Below are 13,721 nucleotides of genomic sequence, written 5' to 3' on the forward strand. Positions count from 1 at the left end.
CCACAGGACCATCAAACCACCAACATTTCCTATAGAAGAGCCTGTATTTGATGAACCTGTTCTTGTTTTATTTCAGTTATTTCAGTGCACTAATGTTGTTTGTGTTTCTGTTCCTTTTTAAACACACTCAGGTATCTGGCTTGTTCATTCCTAACAGGTCCTACTTCTGTGGAAAGAGACACTGCTGCATAGAAATGCTGTCTGCGTCCAACATCTCCACAGAAGTAGGAAATACAATCACTTATATATGGCAAACTTAACATTGAGTCTATGGGATACATGTCATTAGGCCTGCCTTTTTCATCTTCCTCAAAAAGAATTATCTAGCTTCTCCTTTTGACCATCTGTTTTCCCTTACATCAAACTGGCTAAACCACATTATCCTGTTCAAGCTGACTTGCTCCTTTTCTTCCTTTTTGTAAGCCCGTTTTTGCACGCTAGACTGTTCTTATCAGATCATGAGATTATGGGTCACACGGATGTCAGTCTTGTCATTCTTAGCCTGTTTGGGCCTTACCTTATGGTTCAGACCTGTGCTCTTCTTTATTATAAAGTATTGCCTAATATAAGTACCATAATCAAGGTCATTCTCATTTGCAACATTATATGCCAGTAATCATAGTTCTGCTTTTTTTCTTACCACCAAAATCTCCCCTTACATCAGCAAAAGCTATAAATCAGTTTTCAGTAAATCATATCTCTGTTTCTCAGCATTCTGCAGTTAGTTCCTCTTTCCACTTGCTGTGCAAGCACTTATGGGAACATATGTCACACTTGGTAACTGGCATCTCCGTGACTGTATTTTTTACCTTTAGTGAGGCCTAGCTCAACACACAACTAAGCAGGCTACATTTGTAAGCCTGTTCTATGGTTCTATAGTTCTATGGTTCATGTCCAGCATGTTCCATATATTAACAGGGCACTCAGGGAACACAAGGTCATAGCAGAGAAACTGAATGAATTCTTTGCTTCAGTCTTCATGGAAGAAGATGTAAGGGATCTACCTGTATCAGAAGTGAGTTTCAAAGGTGATGATGCGGAGGAGCGGAAAGAAATCTAGGTGAACCTGGAAGACATACTGAGTCGAATCAACAAATTAAAGGGTAGTAAATTACTTGGACCAGATGGTATATATCCAAGAGTACTCAAAGAACTCAAGCATGAAATTGCAGATCTGCTGTTTGTACCTATGCAAATGTATTCATTAAGCTTTAATTGCTTTTTGCTAAAGTATCTTGATTTGTAGTTTTAATATTCCTAATTGTTCAAGTCAATCTTTCACGAACAGAGTTAACCTAATACCTTTCAATTCTTATTATAAGACAAACTTTCTTTCCTGTAACCAAGTTCACTTTGTATCCTCTACCTTAACTATGTATTTTTCTGCTCTGGAACTGATATTCACCATTTAATGATCTATGTTAGCCACATTCAGCCTGCAAATAGGTGGGAAAATGTGGGATACAAATGTTAAAAATAAATAAATAATATGTAACTTGTCATTAAAATTGTCCATAGTACTTGAAGATTGGAGGGTGGGCAATGTAACGCTGATTTTTAAAAAGTGTCCTGGGGTGATCTGGGAAATTACATGGGAGAGAACTAAGGATTGAACAAGGAGTCTGAGGATACCAGATGGGGAAGTAAGGCCTGATGTGTTTAAGCTTCCAGAGGGTCGAGAATGATTTGGAGATGACCTTGTTTGCATGTTGCTCAAATGTAAGCTGCTGCTCAGCAGTTACACCTAGAATCTTTAATGTGGATTTGATGGGATAGGATATTTGATTAATAGAAAAGGAATTGAAAGGAGTAGAATCAAATGGATTGGTATGACCAGGAAGTTGGTTTTATCTCTGTTAAGTTTAAGTTTGAACTCAGATGCCCAAGATTCCTTAAGGTCGAGTCCAGATGTGATTTGAATCAAAATTTCAGAGATTGATTTATTAAATGGTAAGTATATAGTGATGTCATCTGCATATATGAAGGTATTAAATCCTGCAGATTCAAGCCTGCTACCAAAAGGTGACACCATTACATTGAGTAGAATGGGGGAGAGGTGGGAGCCCTGGGACACCCCGCAATCAGGGGACACCCCGCAATCAGAGGACCATGGAGGAGAGTCTTTAAGGGGTGAATCACTTGAGAACTATTTTCATTCTCCATCTCCATCCACTGGTAGACAGACACAGCTGACTGGTCTGATAAGACTAAAGGAAAGGAAGTTATCAGGTAACTTTTCCATAGTGCTTTTATACCCATTTATGTTAGTATCCTATATAAACGGAAAGTAGGCACCTACTTTTATAGATTAGGCCTCAAACAGGCACTCCTTTTAGAATTGCCCTCTATAAAAACAATCCTATAACACGTGTGTGTACAAAAAAGTGGCATTGAATATGTGAAAATGAACTACACACTAGTCTACAAGGAAGCATGGAAGTGCTTTAGCATTTAATTGCATTGGGGGGGGGGGGGGGGGGTCATTCACATAGCGCATGAGTAGGACATGTTACGTGCATTTCATGTTGCACTTAAGCCCACCAATTTACACCTGCCATTCCCCTGTTGTAAATAGGTGCTTAACTTTTTTTTTTCCATATCAATTTTTTATTGATAACACTTGAACACATTACATCAAAAAAATTCGAACAATACATGAGAGATGTCATCAAGCTTATAATTTTTTTTCCCTCTTCCCCCAACTCCCCCCCCTCTCTATCCCCACCCTCAACTCTTTCCCACTACTGGTTCTGTTAACAGTTCAATATCTTGCTTCTCGCAACGGGTGTCAGAGTGTCCCAAAACGGGAGCCAGACTTTACAGAACTGGTCTCCCTTTTTCGAGGCTAAGTCTCCCACTTTTTACTTTTCTAGCATGCAGCATTGCATCATGGCTCCTCGCCATTGCGGTGTTCCAGGTGAGTCTGGTTGTAACCACAATTGTAGTATGGTACGTTTGCCCATTAGGACTACTCTTTTCAGGAACTCTTTAAGTCCCTCCGGAGACTTGCCACGAATCCTATAGACATCAAATAGCTGTCCTGGCGTTGGTTGCCAGTGTATGTTCCACATTTGCGATACTTGTTATCCCAGTTTTATCCAGAAGGGGGTCACTTTTGAGCAATACCAAAACATATGCCCCAGAGAGGCTCCCACAGTTCCACATTTTGGGCAGTCGTCTGTTGTTCTCAGGGTCGCCTTATAAGCCCTGTGTGGTGATATGTACAGTCTCATGATAAATTTGTAGTGCATTTCCTGCCAAGTCACATTCTCTGTCACCCGATACACACCCATTAAGCACAGTTTGATCTGTTCTGGGTCCGGTTTCCAACGCAACTCCTGATGCCATTGTTGTGACACCTGCGTGTAATCAAGTGTCCTCTGTAAATCTCTTAGATGATGGTGGAAGTACTTAAGCGGTACTTTTAACTGTGCTTCCAGGCCCAGCATCTCACTCATGGATTCCCATACTTGCTGAGTAAGAGCCAATGCAGGCAATGTTCGTATGTAATGTTTGAGCTGCATATATTGAAAATAGTCTTTCTGTCCAAGTCCGAATTCTGTGCACAGGGCCTGGAATGTTTTAATAGTCCCTGTCTCAGACACCACCTGAAATAAGTATTTAATATTACAAATCTCCCATTTCCTAAACAAAGCAGATTTCCCCCCCTCTGGGAATGCTAGGTTTCCTTTAATGGGTAGTAGTGGAGACACCACACTGTTCCATTTGTTTTTCTTACTCAACCATTTCCATGTTTTCCGCAAAGGGTTCAGTAGAAATCTATATGGGCCCAAGTTTGGGAGTTCTTCTGATGGGGCATGTAGCCAGTAAGCAAATCCCATTGGGGCCATCAGCAAGGTTTCCACTTTCGTGCAAGAGAAAAACTCCCTTGAGCGAAACCAGTCCGATAAGTGCCTCAAATTACAGGCGATTGGTATAAGTTTTAAGTCAAGTAGCCCCAACCCCCCTTTTAGACACGGTCTCATAAGTTTATGTAATCCAATGCGTGCACGTTTTCCCTGCCACAAGAATGTTGTAAGGGTTTTATGTAGCCACCTCTCCTCTTTATATCCCAATATAGCAGGAATCATCTGGAAGATGTATGTCCATTTGGGAAAAATAAACATGTTATACATGGTGATTCTTCCTCTCAAAGACAGAGGTAGGCCCTGCCATCCCTGCAGAGCTTCTTTGTATGTCTCTTCAAGGGGTCTATATTTTCTTTGTACAGATTTGTTAAATCCCTCGGTACATTAACCCCTAGGTATTTGAGCGTGCTCACTGCCCATTGAAAGGGGAAAGGTCCCTCCCACTCCTTTTGCACTGTTTCCTGTACTGAAAGGGCCAGTGATTTTTTGCAAATTTAATTGTAACCCTGAGTAGAACCCAAATTCGTCTATGACTTCTAGTAAGCGTTGGACTGAGGTCTTCGGTTGAGTAACTGTAAGGAGCATATCGTCAGCAAAGGCCAGTGTTTTTATTAATGTCCCGTGTAGAGTGACTCCCTGTATGTCCGGGTCTAGTAGCATTGTGCGCAAAAGTGGCTCTAAGTATAAAAGGAACAATAGAAGGGATAAAGGGCATCCCTGCCTGGTGCCGCTCTCTACTCTAAAGGGTTTAGATCTGGTGCCATTTATTAATATTTGGGCTGTGGTGTTTTTGTATAGTGTTTTCGTGGCATCTAAAAACCAGCCATCCAAACCCGTGTGTTCAAGTACCTGAAACATGTAATCCCAGTTAACTTTATCAAACGCTTTGGCTGCATCTAGGCTAACCAATAAGAGAGGATTTCCTGTAGCCTGCCCATACGCCACTGCTAAGAGGGCTTTCCGTACCTGTTGAACCGCCTGACGGCCCTTAACAAACCCCACCTGGTGTTCTCCGATCAACATTGGTATGTGATACATCAGTCTATTTGCCAGTATTCGGGACAGGATCTTGACATCAACATTTATAAGGGAGATGGGTCTATAGGATTCTACTTGATCTTTAGGTTTACCCGGCTTGGGAATTAAGGTAATCAACGCTTTGTTCTCTCTGGGCGAAAAGGATCCCCTAGCAACCACTGCATCTAAATAGTCCGCCAACGCTCCGCACAGTTGTGGTGTCAGCATTTTATAATATTCATTGGAGAAGCCGTCCAATCCTGGTGCTGATCCTATTTGTAAGGCTTTTATTACTTTAAGTACTTCTTGTGTTTGTAGGGGCGCAGATAATATTTGACGGGCTTCTTCTGGCAATCGTGGCATTTTTGCATCTTCTAAATAATCTTTAGTCAGGGGGCCTTGGATCCTATTTTTGGGAGTATACATCTGTGTAAAGTGTTCATAGAACGTATTTACTATGTCTTGTAATTGGTTAAGTTTGTCTCCCTTAGAGTTTTCAATCACTGGGATAAATCGCTGTACAGTGGTTGCCTTTGCTACCCTTGCCAATAGTTTCCCAGATTTATTCCCAAATCGCTGAAAATTTAGCTGTGAGGAGTGGCCTAGTGGTTAGGGTGGTGGACTTTGGTCCTGGGGAACTGAGTTTGATTCCCACTTCAGGCACAGGCAGCTCCTTGTGACTCTGGGCAAGTCACTTAACCCTCCATTGCCCCATGTAAGCCGCATTGAGCCTGCCATGAGTGGGAAAGCGCGGGGTACAAATGTAACAAAAATAAATTATTTCTTTGCTTGCTCATGTATCAGTGAGTTTAATGCTACTAGGGCTGCTGACATTGAGTCTCTATTGGCTATTGTTGGGTTACTCAGGTATTTCCTCTTGGCCTTTACATATACTGTTTCTGAGCGTAGTATCCCGGCCGCCAGGCGCTTTTTCCTAGCACACTGAAATGCTATTACTTCTCCCCTCATAACCGCCTTAGAAGCTTCCCAATATGTTATAGGTGAGTCACATGATATCAGGTTTGTATCTTCGTATAATTGCCATTTTTCTTGCAGGTGAGCCAGCAGTTGTTTATCCTGATACAGATATGCCGGGAATCTCCATTTGTTACCCTCTCCACCACTCCCACCTACGTTGATTTCCACCCAGATCATGTTATGGTCCGATATTTCCATAGGGCCAATATTGGCTTTCTGGACTTTAAAGAACCAGGATTGTGAAATCAGTATATAATCAATTCTAGACCAGGAAGAGTGTACTTTAGATTGATGTGTATAGTCCTTTGTGGTAGGATGGAGGGCACGCCACGGATCAATTAATTGGAGATGATTACAGAGCGCTGGTATCCCTTTCCCTTTACCCAACCCTGGAATAGCCGTGGGTGAGGATCTATCCAGACTCGGATCTAGTACTTGATTGAAGTCTCCCGCCCATATCCAGGGGGCATCATTATGTTTCAGTCCTAATGCTATAAGAGTTTGGAAAAAATTTTGGCTATAAGCATTTGGGGCATATATTGCACAGGTGTAAAACTTTTGCCCTTGGTAGTTTATCTGTAAAAATACAATTCGTCCCTCAGTGTCTCTGTGGATTAATTTGGTTGTACAAGGTAGTCCCTTACGAATGAGTATTACTACCCCGCTCTTTCTATTACCCGAAGAGGAGAAGTGGCTTTCACCCACCCATTGTTGACAGAGTTTTTTATGTTCTGTGTCTGACAACTTTGTTTCCTGTAAGCAGGCAATGTCTATACCTTGCCGCTTTATCTGGGTTAGGATTTTATATCGTTTTACCGGTGATGTAATACCTGAAACATTCCATGATAATATTTTAAGTCCAGATCGACTAATCTTTGCTTTGTTTCATTGAGACTATTAAAAATATCATCAAGGTAGCCCTCCGGGAGCCCAGCCTCCCCCGGAGGGTGTATAATTTAAAGTGTGATTTAATGTGTGGGAGAACTTGCATTGTCTCTAACACTCCATATGCAAGAACAGACATTATTAAGAACCTCCCCTCAATTTTGCTACATATCCCCACTCCTATCATTTCCCTACCATCTTCACCCACCCCCTCCTTCCCTCCCTCCCTATATCTAAACCCCTTTCCTCCCCCCTTGTTCCCAAAATTGCCTCGAGAGGGATAGCCCCATCTAGGCAGAGTCACAGCATGCCGGTTCCCCGCTCACCCCCAGGCCCCTCAATGTTACAATTAGGCTTATAAAGTTATAACCTCTATGTATAATGTCTTTACATCATTGTTTATCCCGTCAGGACAGTTCAATCAATCACAAGTTATGCTCACCACCACATGTCCAAAACCGGATCAAGCCGGTGCTTCCTGGCTTTTCAGTTCTTGGTTAATATATTGCAATGCTGAGTGTTCTGATGCAAAGGATATCCATTTCCCGTTTTTCATGATTTTTAATGTAGCAGGGTAAAGTAGCATAAATCTGGTGTTTTGTTCAATCAAAGCTGTACACACCGGGTGAAATCTTCTTCTTCTTTCTTGTATGTTGGCTGAGTAATCTTGAAATATGCGGATTTGGGCACCCGCGTAGGTTAGGGAATCTCTTTTCTGACGGAAGCCCTGTAAAATTTCTTCTTTATGAATATAGTTGTGAACTTTCATAATTACTGCTCTGGGTTTTGATCCATTTTGGCGTGGTTTCCCCAGCCTGTGGGCTCTTTCAATGCATAGTGGGCCTCTGCTGTCTGAGAGAGCAAATTCTTTAGAAAGCCAGCTTTCAAGCAATGTGCCCAGATTTTTATCAGGAATTGTTTCGGGTAGGCCCACCAGTCTAAGATTACATCGTCTGGCTCTGTTCTCCAGTTCATCCAGTTTCTCCTCTTGGGCAGCCAGGCGTTTCTTGAGGTTGGAAAGTTCTGGTTCCTGTTGTTGCCAAGTCTCTTCAAATTCGGAGACTCTCTTTTCCACCTCCGCGGTTCTGCTGGCAATCTCACCCAACCGGCCATCCAATTTCTCCAGCTTCCCCTCTAATGTAAGAAATCGGGGTTCCAGCGCTGTGCTCACCGCCGTTACCAATTGCGCGAGCTGTCTGGCGGTAAATTCGGCCTCGCCTCGCGGCGATGCGGCCGCCATCTTGGGTTCGCCGCTCGCTACCGGGAGCTTTTCTTTTTCGTTCTTCGAGCTCTTCCTTGTACTTCCAAGCGGCATGGGAACGAGGAATGGGTCCATACACCTTCCGCAACACTTTAACGGGATTAGTTTGTTATTTTTGAGGTCAGTTTAGTTCGCAGGGCGCCGGGGGCGAGCAGGGTCCGCGGAGCAGCACAAAAGCGTGGCTATTGCTCCAACTGCATCACGTGACCACCACCCTAGGTGCTTAACTTTTAAGCATACCAATGGGCAGCATTGGGGCAGTTAACAGGAGTGCCTAGTTATAGAACTGTCCCCTGTGTGGCTAGATAAGTTTCTTTCTTTAACCATAAGCTGTTTTCTTCCAAGGCTCCTCTCTAATCTTTTCCGTCCTTCCTTTCTGGACTTTTCCACACCAGTTTCCTTTGTAGTTCCTGGGACAGCTATAGAAAGAGAAAAGCACCACAGATTAGAACATGTGACTGCCCCTCCCATACACTTCTCCCCACCCCGCTCTGTAACCTTTTTATTTTCTGGTGTGCCCTTCACCATCCAAACATGTGTCAAATATAGCTGATTCACTGAGAAAACACTAATGTGGCCTTGATATTAGCAAAAACACCTGTATGTGGCTGTTCATACATATTATCTTAATACATGGTACACTGATGAATAGTTCAGCATGGTAAACTGAAATGTTACTCATAAATTACAGTCTTAGAACTTAGGCATCTGAAGTTGCACACACACTAACTTATATGAAATGTTTATTCCTCAATAAAATGTAAAGCACCCTAATGGAAAATTGTGCCTTCTGGCTAAATACACAAGGAGGAGGCATGGTTTTTGGTAAAAATGTATTGATAAAACGCCCCTCCACCTTGCAACTTAATTTACCTAATTTTGAATGCAACTGTTCAATAGAGAGGATCAAAGATACATTGAACCATGCCACTCTTTTTCTCTCCTTTTCCCCTGCCAGTTCTCCATGAAAGGAGAACAGAGGTGATAGCTGACTAGGAGTAGCAAATTAGGCTACAGTAAAGCACTCCCCTTCATTACTCTTTGGTCTTCCAAGGCCACTGGAAAAGGGTTACCTTGTTCCTACTGGGTTTCCTGTTCTTGAATGGGTAACACTGGCTGATGTTATAGTAGCTGTTATGGTCACCTTTTTGAAATTTTTTTGTAGATGCCAAAGTTCAGATAACATTTTTCTGAAATGCTGCTTTGTCTTACTGTTTTAAAGGGTTAGTTGGAGGAGCTTTACAATTTTTCTGGGAAAATGTAATCATTAACAAGCTTTATTGTTAGAGAAGAAAATATGGTTTAATATTGTTTCTGGAATGTTCTCCTGCAGATTGGCGCAGACTTCCAAGAGAGATGAAGCCGAGAAAAAAGAAAAAATTAAAAGGTAATGTTTGCCTTTTTACCTCCTATTGTAGTACATGTGAGGTGACAACTTCTTTAGTACTAACATACATGGAAAAGTGCTGGTTTCCAAAGAAATGAGAGAGAACAAATATATATATAAATGTTTGCTTAAAACATTTTGCCACTATCTTTGGCATGGTTTTGAAAAAGGTTGTCAAATGACAGGAATCTCATAATACATTTTCCAAAGAAAGCAACAATAGAAACATAGACAATGACAGCAGATAAGGTTGTCTAGTCTGCCATCCATACCAGCTATTAATCTCTAATATCCTCCTCTCTCCTATGCCTCTTCATGCTTTCTTGAATTCATATATAGCCCTAGTCTCCACCACCTCCATTGTGAGACCATTCCATACATCCACCATCCTTTCTTTAAAGAAGTATTTCATTAAATTACTCCTGAGTCTGTCCCTTTTCACCTTCATCCTAGGTTCCCTTGTTTCCAGAACTTTCTTTCAGAGGTGTTTAAACATTTCTATTATATCTCATGTTGCCTGTCTTTCTTTCAAGTATAGGTATTGATAGATTTGTTTGTCCCCATATGTTTTATTGATGACTGCTTATCATTTTAGTAGCCACCCTATCCTGTTTATATCTTTTTGAAGATATGGTCTCTAGAATTGTACACAGTACTCCAAATGAGGTTTCATCACAGACCGAGAGAGACACTATCACCTTCTGTTTTTTTTTTTTTTTTTTTACCCTGCTGGGCTAGTGTTCTCCCTATGCACCCAGCATCCTTCCGGCTTTTGCCAACACTTTTTCTTTCTCTGTTTTGCCACCTGAAGGTCATCGGATAGATCCCACCTCCCCCAAGTCCCTCTCTTTTGGGCATCCTAAATATGACTCTGCATTTTTTTTTATTTGTACCCCGCGCTTTCCCACTCAAATGGCAGGCTCAATGCGGCTTAGGTACTTATTTGTACCTGGGGCAATGGAGGGTTAAGTGACTTGCCCAGAGTCACAAGGAGCTGCCTGTGCCTGCAGTGGGAATCGAACCCACCACTCTAACCACTAGGCCACTCCTCCATGTAGACACCCTGTGCCATGTAATGAGAGCCTTTTCTATAATGGTCACTGGGCGCCATTTATAGAACACTAGCATAACCCGGTATCGACGTGCCATATATTTAGCCACCTGGCATTAACTCTGGGCACCTAAATGCGTCTGGAATGCATTTAACTCTCAGTATTGTATAAGTTGTATATGTAATTGGGAGCCATGTCCATGTCCCATCCATTCTCCATCCACCGTATGTCCCCTTGCACTTTCGTGTACACTTACAGAATAGCACAGAGTTAAGTGCTAATTTTCTGTGTATTTATGCACACAAATGACCCTTTACTCATTAGCTTGAAGAATGATCTAGAATTTTGCAGCTTCACTAGATCCCTCTTGTTAACCATACTATCTGGAGTATCTACCATATTGCAGATTTTGGTATCGTACATGGAGGCAAACCTAACAGACAGCCTTTTGGAAATATCACTTACAAAAATATTAAGGAATCACACCAAGAAACGATCCTTGTGGCACACTTGTTCATTCTGGGAAAAAGGTACTATCAGTTAGCACTACTCTTTGTCATTTTCCACAACCAGTTTCTGACTCAGTCAGTTACTTTAGGGCCCCATACCAAGGGCACTCAGTTGATTTGTAAGATGTTTATGCAGAATTGTATCAAAGGCCTTGTTGAAATCTTAGTAAGCCATGTTTATCTCTCTTCCTCAATCCAACTCTTTGGTCACCCAGTCAAAGAAATTTATCAGATTTGTTCAACAAGATCTACCTCTAGTAAAACTATACTGCCTTGAGTCCTGCAATCTATTAGATTCCAGAAGTAGGTCTTACCTTTTAATTTCTTTTTTAATCATACCAGACCCGTCCAGAACTTGAGGATTGTGTCCATCAACCAGCAGGTGGAGATAGAGAACATTGATTTGATATTTGTCTTATTAGGGTATTGTCTAGTTCTAGCTCTCAGTATTTCCTTACAAAGAGGTGGAGACAGTTCAAACTCATAGAGATCAGAATATTTTCAATCTTTGTTATGCATCCACTAAATAACTCAGTAGAACAAAGGGAAAATATTTTTAAAATCTTTAAACCAAGAGAACTTGAATCCTATGTAGAGAAGACCAACAGTGCAGGAACAATTATAATTTGTTCTTAAACTCAAGTGGGGGGGGGGGGGGGGGCCTGGACTGGTCTGATGGAACTAATAATAATAATAACAGAACTTATTTCCTGCACTAGCCTTTCAATTTATAGCGGTTTACTTAATAAGATACTGGTTAATTCCCAAGAATTATAATATAAACAATAAAAATAGAAAACTTATCTCTACCTCCCTATCCTCTTAACATAGTGAACATTTTATTGAATAGTCAGTGTATCCTGATCTTCAGTTGTCTCATAGCATTATACTATATTCAATACGTGCCTCCTAAATAAAAATGTTTTAATATTATGACAAAATACTAAATAGGAATCAGACGATCTAATTATAGATTAAATTTCTTTAACAAATTTGGCTGCTTGGAAGGAGAACAAATACCCACAATGTTTAAAAACTTTTTTACACCTCTAGGAGAATGGTAGGAAAACAAATTATCATAACCTTTGAGTCCCTATTATTTTTTACTATCTTAAAATGTCCGTGAAAATAAGATGGAAGCATGCCATTTAGGGTTTTATAAAGAAAACACGATAATTTGAACAAGATTCTGGCACCAACTAAAGGAAAAAAATTAGCAGATAAGAACTAATTCTTCCTTCCTTAGTATCCGTACCAGATCAGTCCAGAACCTGAAGGATGTATCATAGAAACATAGAATCATGACGGCAGATAAGGTAAAATTATATATCATACCTGATAATTTTCTTTCCATTAATCATAGCTGATCAATCCATAGACTGGTGGGTTGTGTCCATCTACCAGCAGGTGGAGATAGAGAGCAATCCTTTTGCCTCCCTATATGTGGTCATGTGTTGCCGGAAACTCCTCAGTATGTCGATATCCAAGCTCCATCCGCAGGACTCAGCACTTAGAGAATTACACCCACGAAGGGACACTCTGCCCAGCTCACCACCGCCGAAATGGGGGAGGGGAATTAACCCAGCTCATCCCCACACAAGTGGGGGAGGGAAATCCGTCCAGCTCATCCCCGCGGAGCAGGGGAGGGACACCACACCCGCCGATGCGGGGGGATCTGGCTTATCCTGCAACCGCAACCGCGGGAGGAGCTGACTGACCCTAACACCGCCGAAGCGGGAGGGGTACAAAACTGCCCTACTGCCGCACGAAGCGGGAGGGAGCGCCGGCAGAATTTAAGTCTCAATCCAGCCCCGTAAAACGGAGGGGAGAGGAATGCAGCAGCTCACTGTAACACAAATTCGTCTCAACTCTTGAAGAATTCATTGAAAAACTTGAACACGAAGTCCTCCTGAACGGGAACTGAAGACTAAACTTGAACCTGAAATGCAACCAGAATATAAACAGTACAGATATCTGGGAGGGGCTATGGATTGATCAGCTATGATTAATGGAAAGAAAATTATCAGGTATGATACATAATTTTACCTTCCATATCATCATGCTGATCAATCCATAGACTGGTGGGATGTACCGAAGCAGTACTCACCCAGGGCGGGACATTGAAATCCCTGACCGCAACACTGAAGCTCCAAACCGGGCCTCCGCCCGAGCAGCCACAGTCAAGCGGTAATGCCTGGAGAAGGTATGGGCTGAAGCCCAAGTTGCCGCCTTGCAAATCTCTTCCAAGGAGACGGACCCGGCCTCTGCCATCGAGGCCGCCTGAGCTCTAGTGGAGTGAGCCTTCAGCTGGATAGGCGGCACCTTCCCCGTGGCCACATAAGCCGCTGCAATGGCTTCCTTGACCCATCTTGCCACTGTAGGCTTAGCAGCCTGCAGACCCTTACGAGGACCTGCAAACAGGACAAACAGATGATCTGATTTCCAGAAATCATTGGTCACTTCCAAGTATCTGATGATGACACGTCTCACATCCAGAAATTTGAGAGCAGAGTATTCCTATGGGTAGTCCTCCCTACGAAAGGAAGGGAGACAGAGCTGCTGATTCACATGGAAGCGAGAAACAATCTTGGGCAGGAAGGAAGGCACTGTGCGAATAGTCACTCCTGCCTCAGTGAACTGCAGAAAAGGCTCTCTACATGAGAGCGCCTGGAGCTCGGAAACTCTTCTGGCTGAAGTGATAGCCACCAAAAAGACTGCTTTCAACGTCAGGTCTTTCAGAGATGCCCTTTACAAGGGTTCAAA

The 13,721-nt window shown here is 42.3% G+C and overlaps 1 protein-coding gene across 3 annotated transcripts in view; it reads left to right on the forward strand.

Moving 5' to 3' along the window:
- Window positions 1–13,721, forward strand: part of POLR3G (RNA polymerase III subunit G) — a 65,907-nt gene that overhangs the window by 27,891 nt on the left and 24,295 nt on the right. For all 3 annotated transcript variants that reach the window (XM_030193380.1, XM_030193379.1, XM_030193381.1), the window contains one exon: window positions 9,344–9,397. In XM_030193380.1, coding sequence (XP_030049240.1) covers window positions 9,344–9,397 — 54 coding nt within the window. The remainder of the gene's footprint in view (window positions 1–9,343; window positions 9,398–13,721) is intronic.

Source organism: Microcaecilia unicolor, chromosome 2, assembly GCF_901765095.1.
Source record: "Microcaecilia unicolor chromosome 2, aMicUni1.1, whole genome shotgun sequence".
Classification (NCBI taxonomy): domain Eukaryota; kingdom Metazoa; phylum Chordata; class Amphibia; order Gymnophiona; family Siphonopidae; genus Microcaecilia; species Microcaecilia unicolor.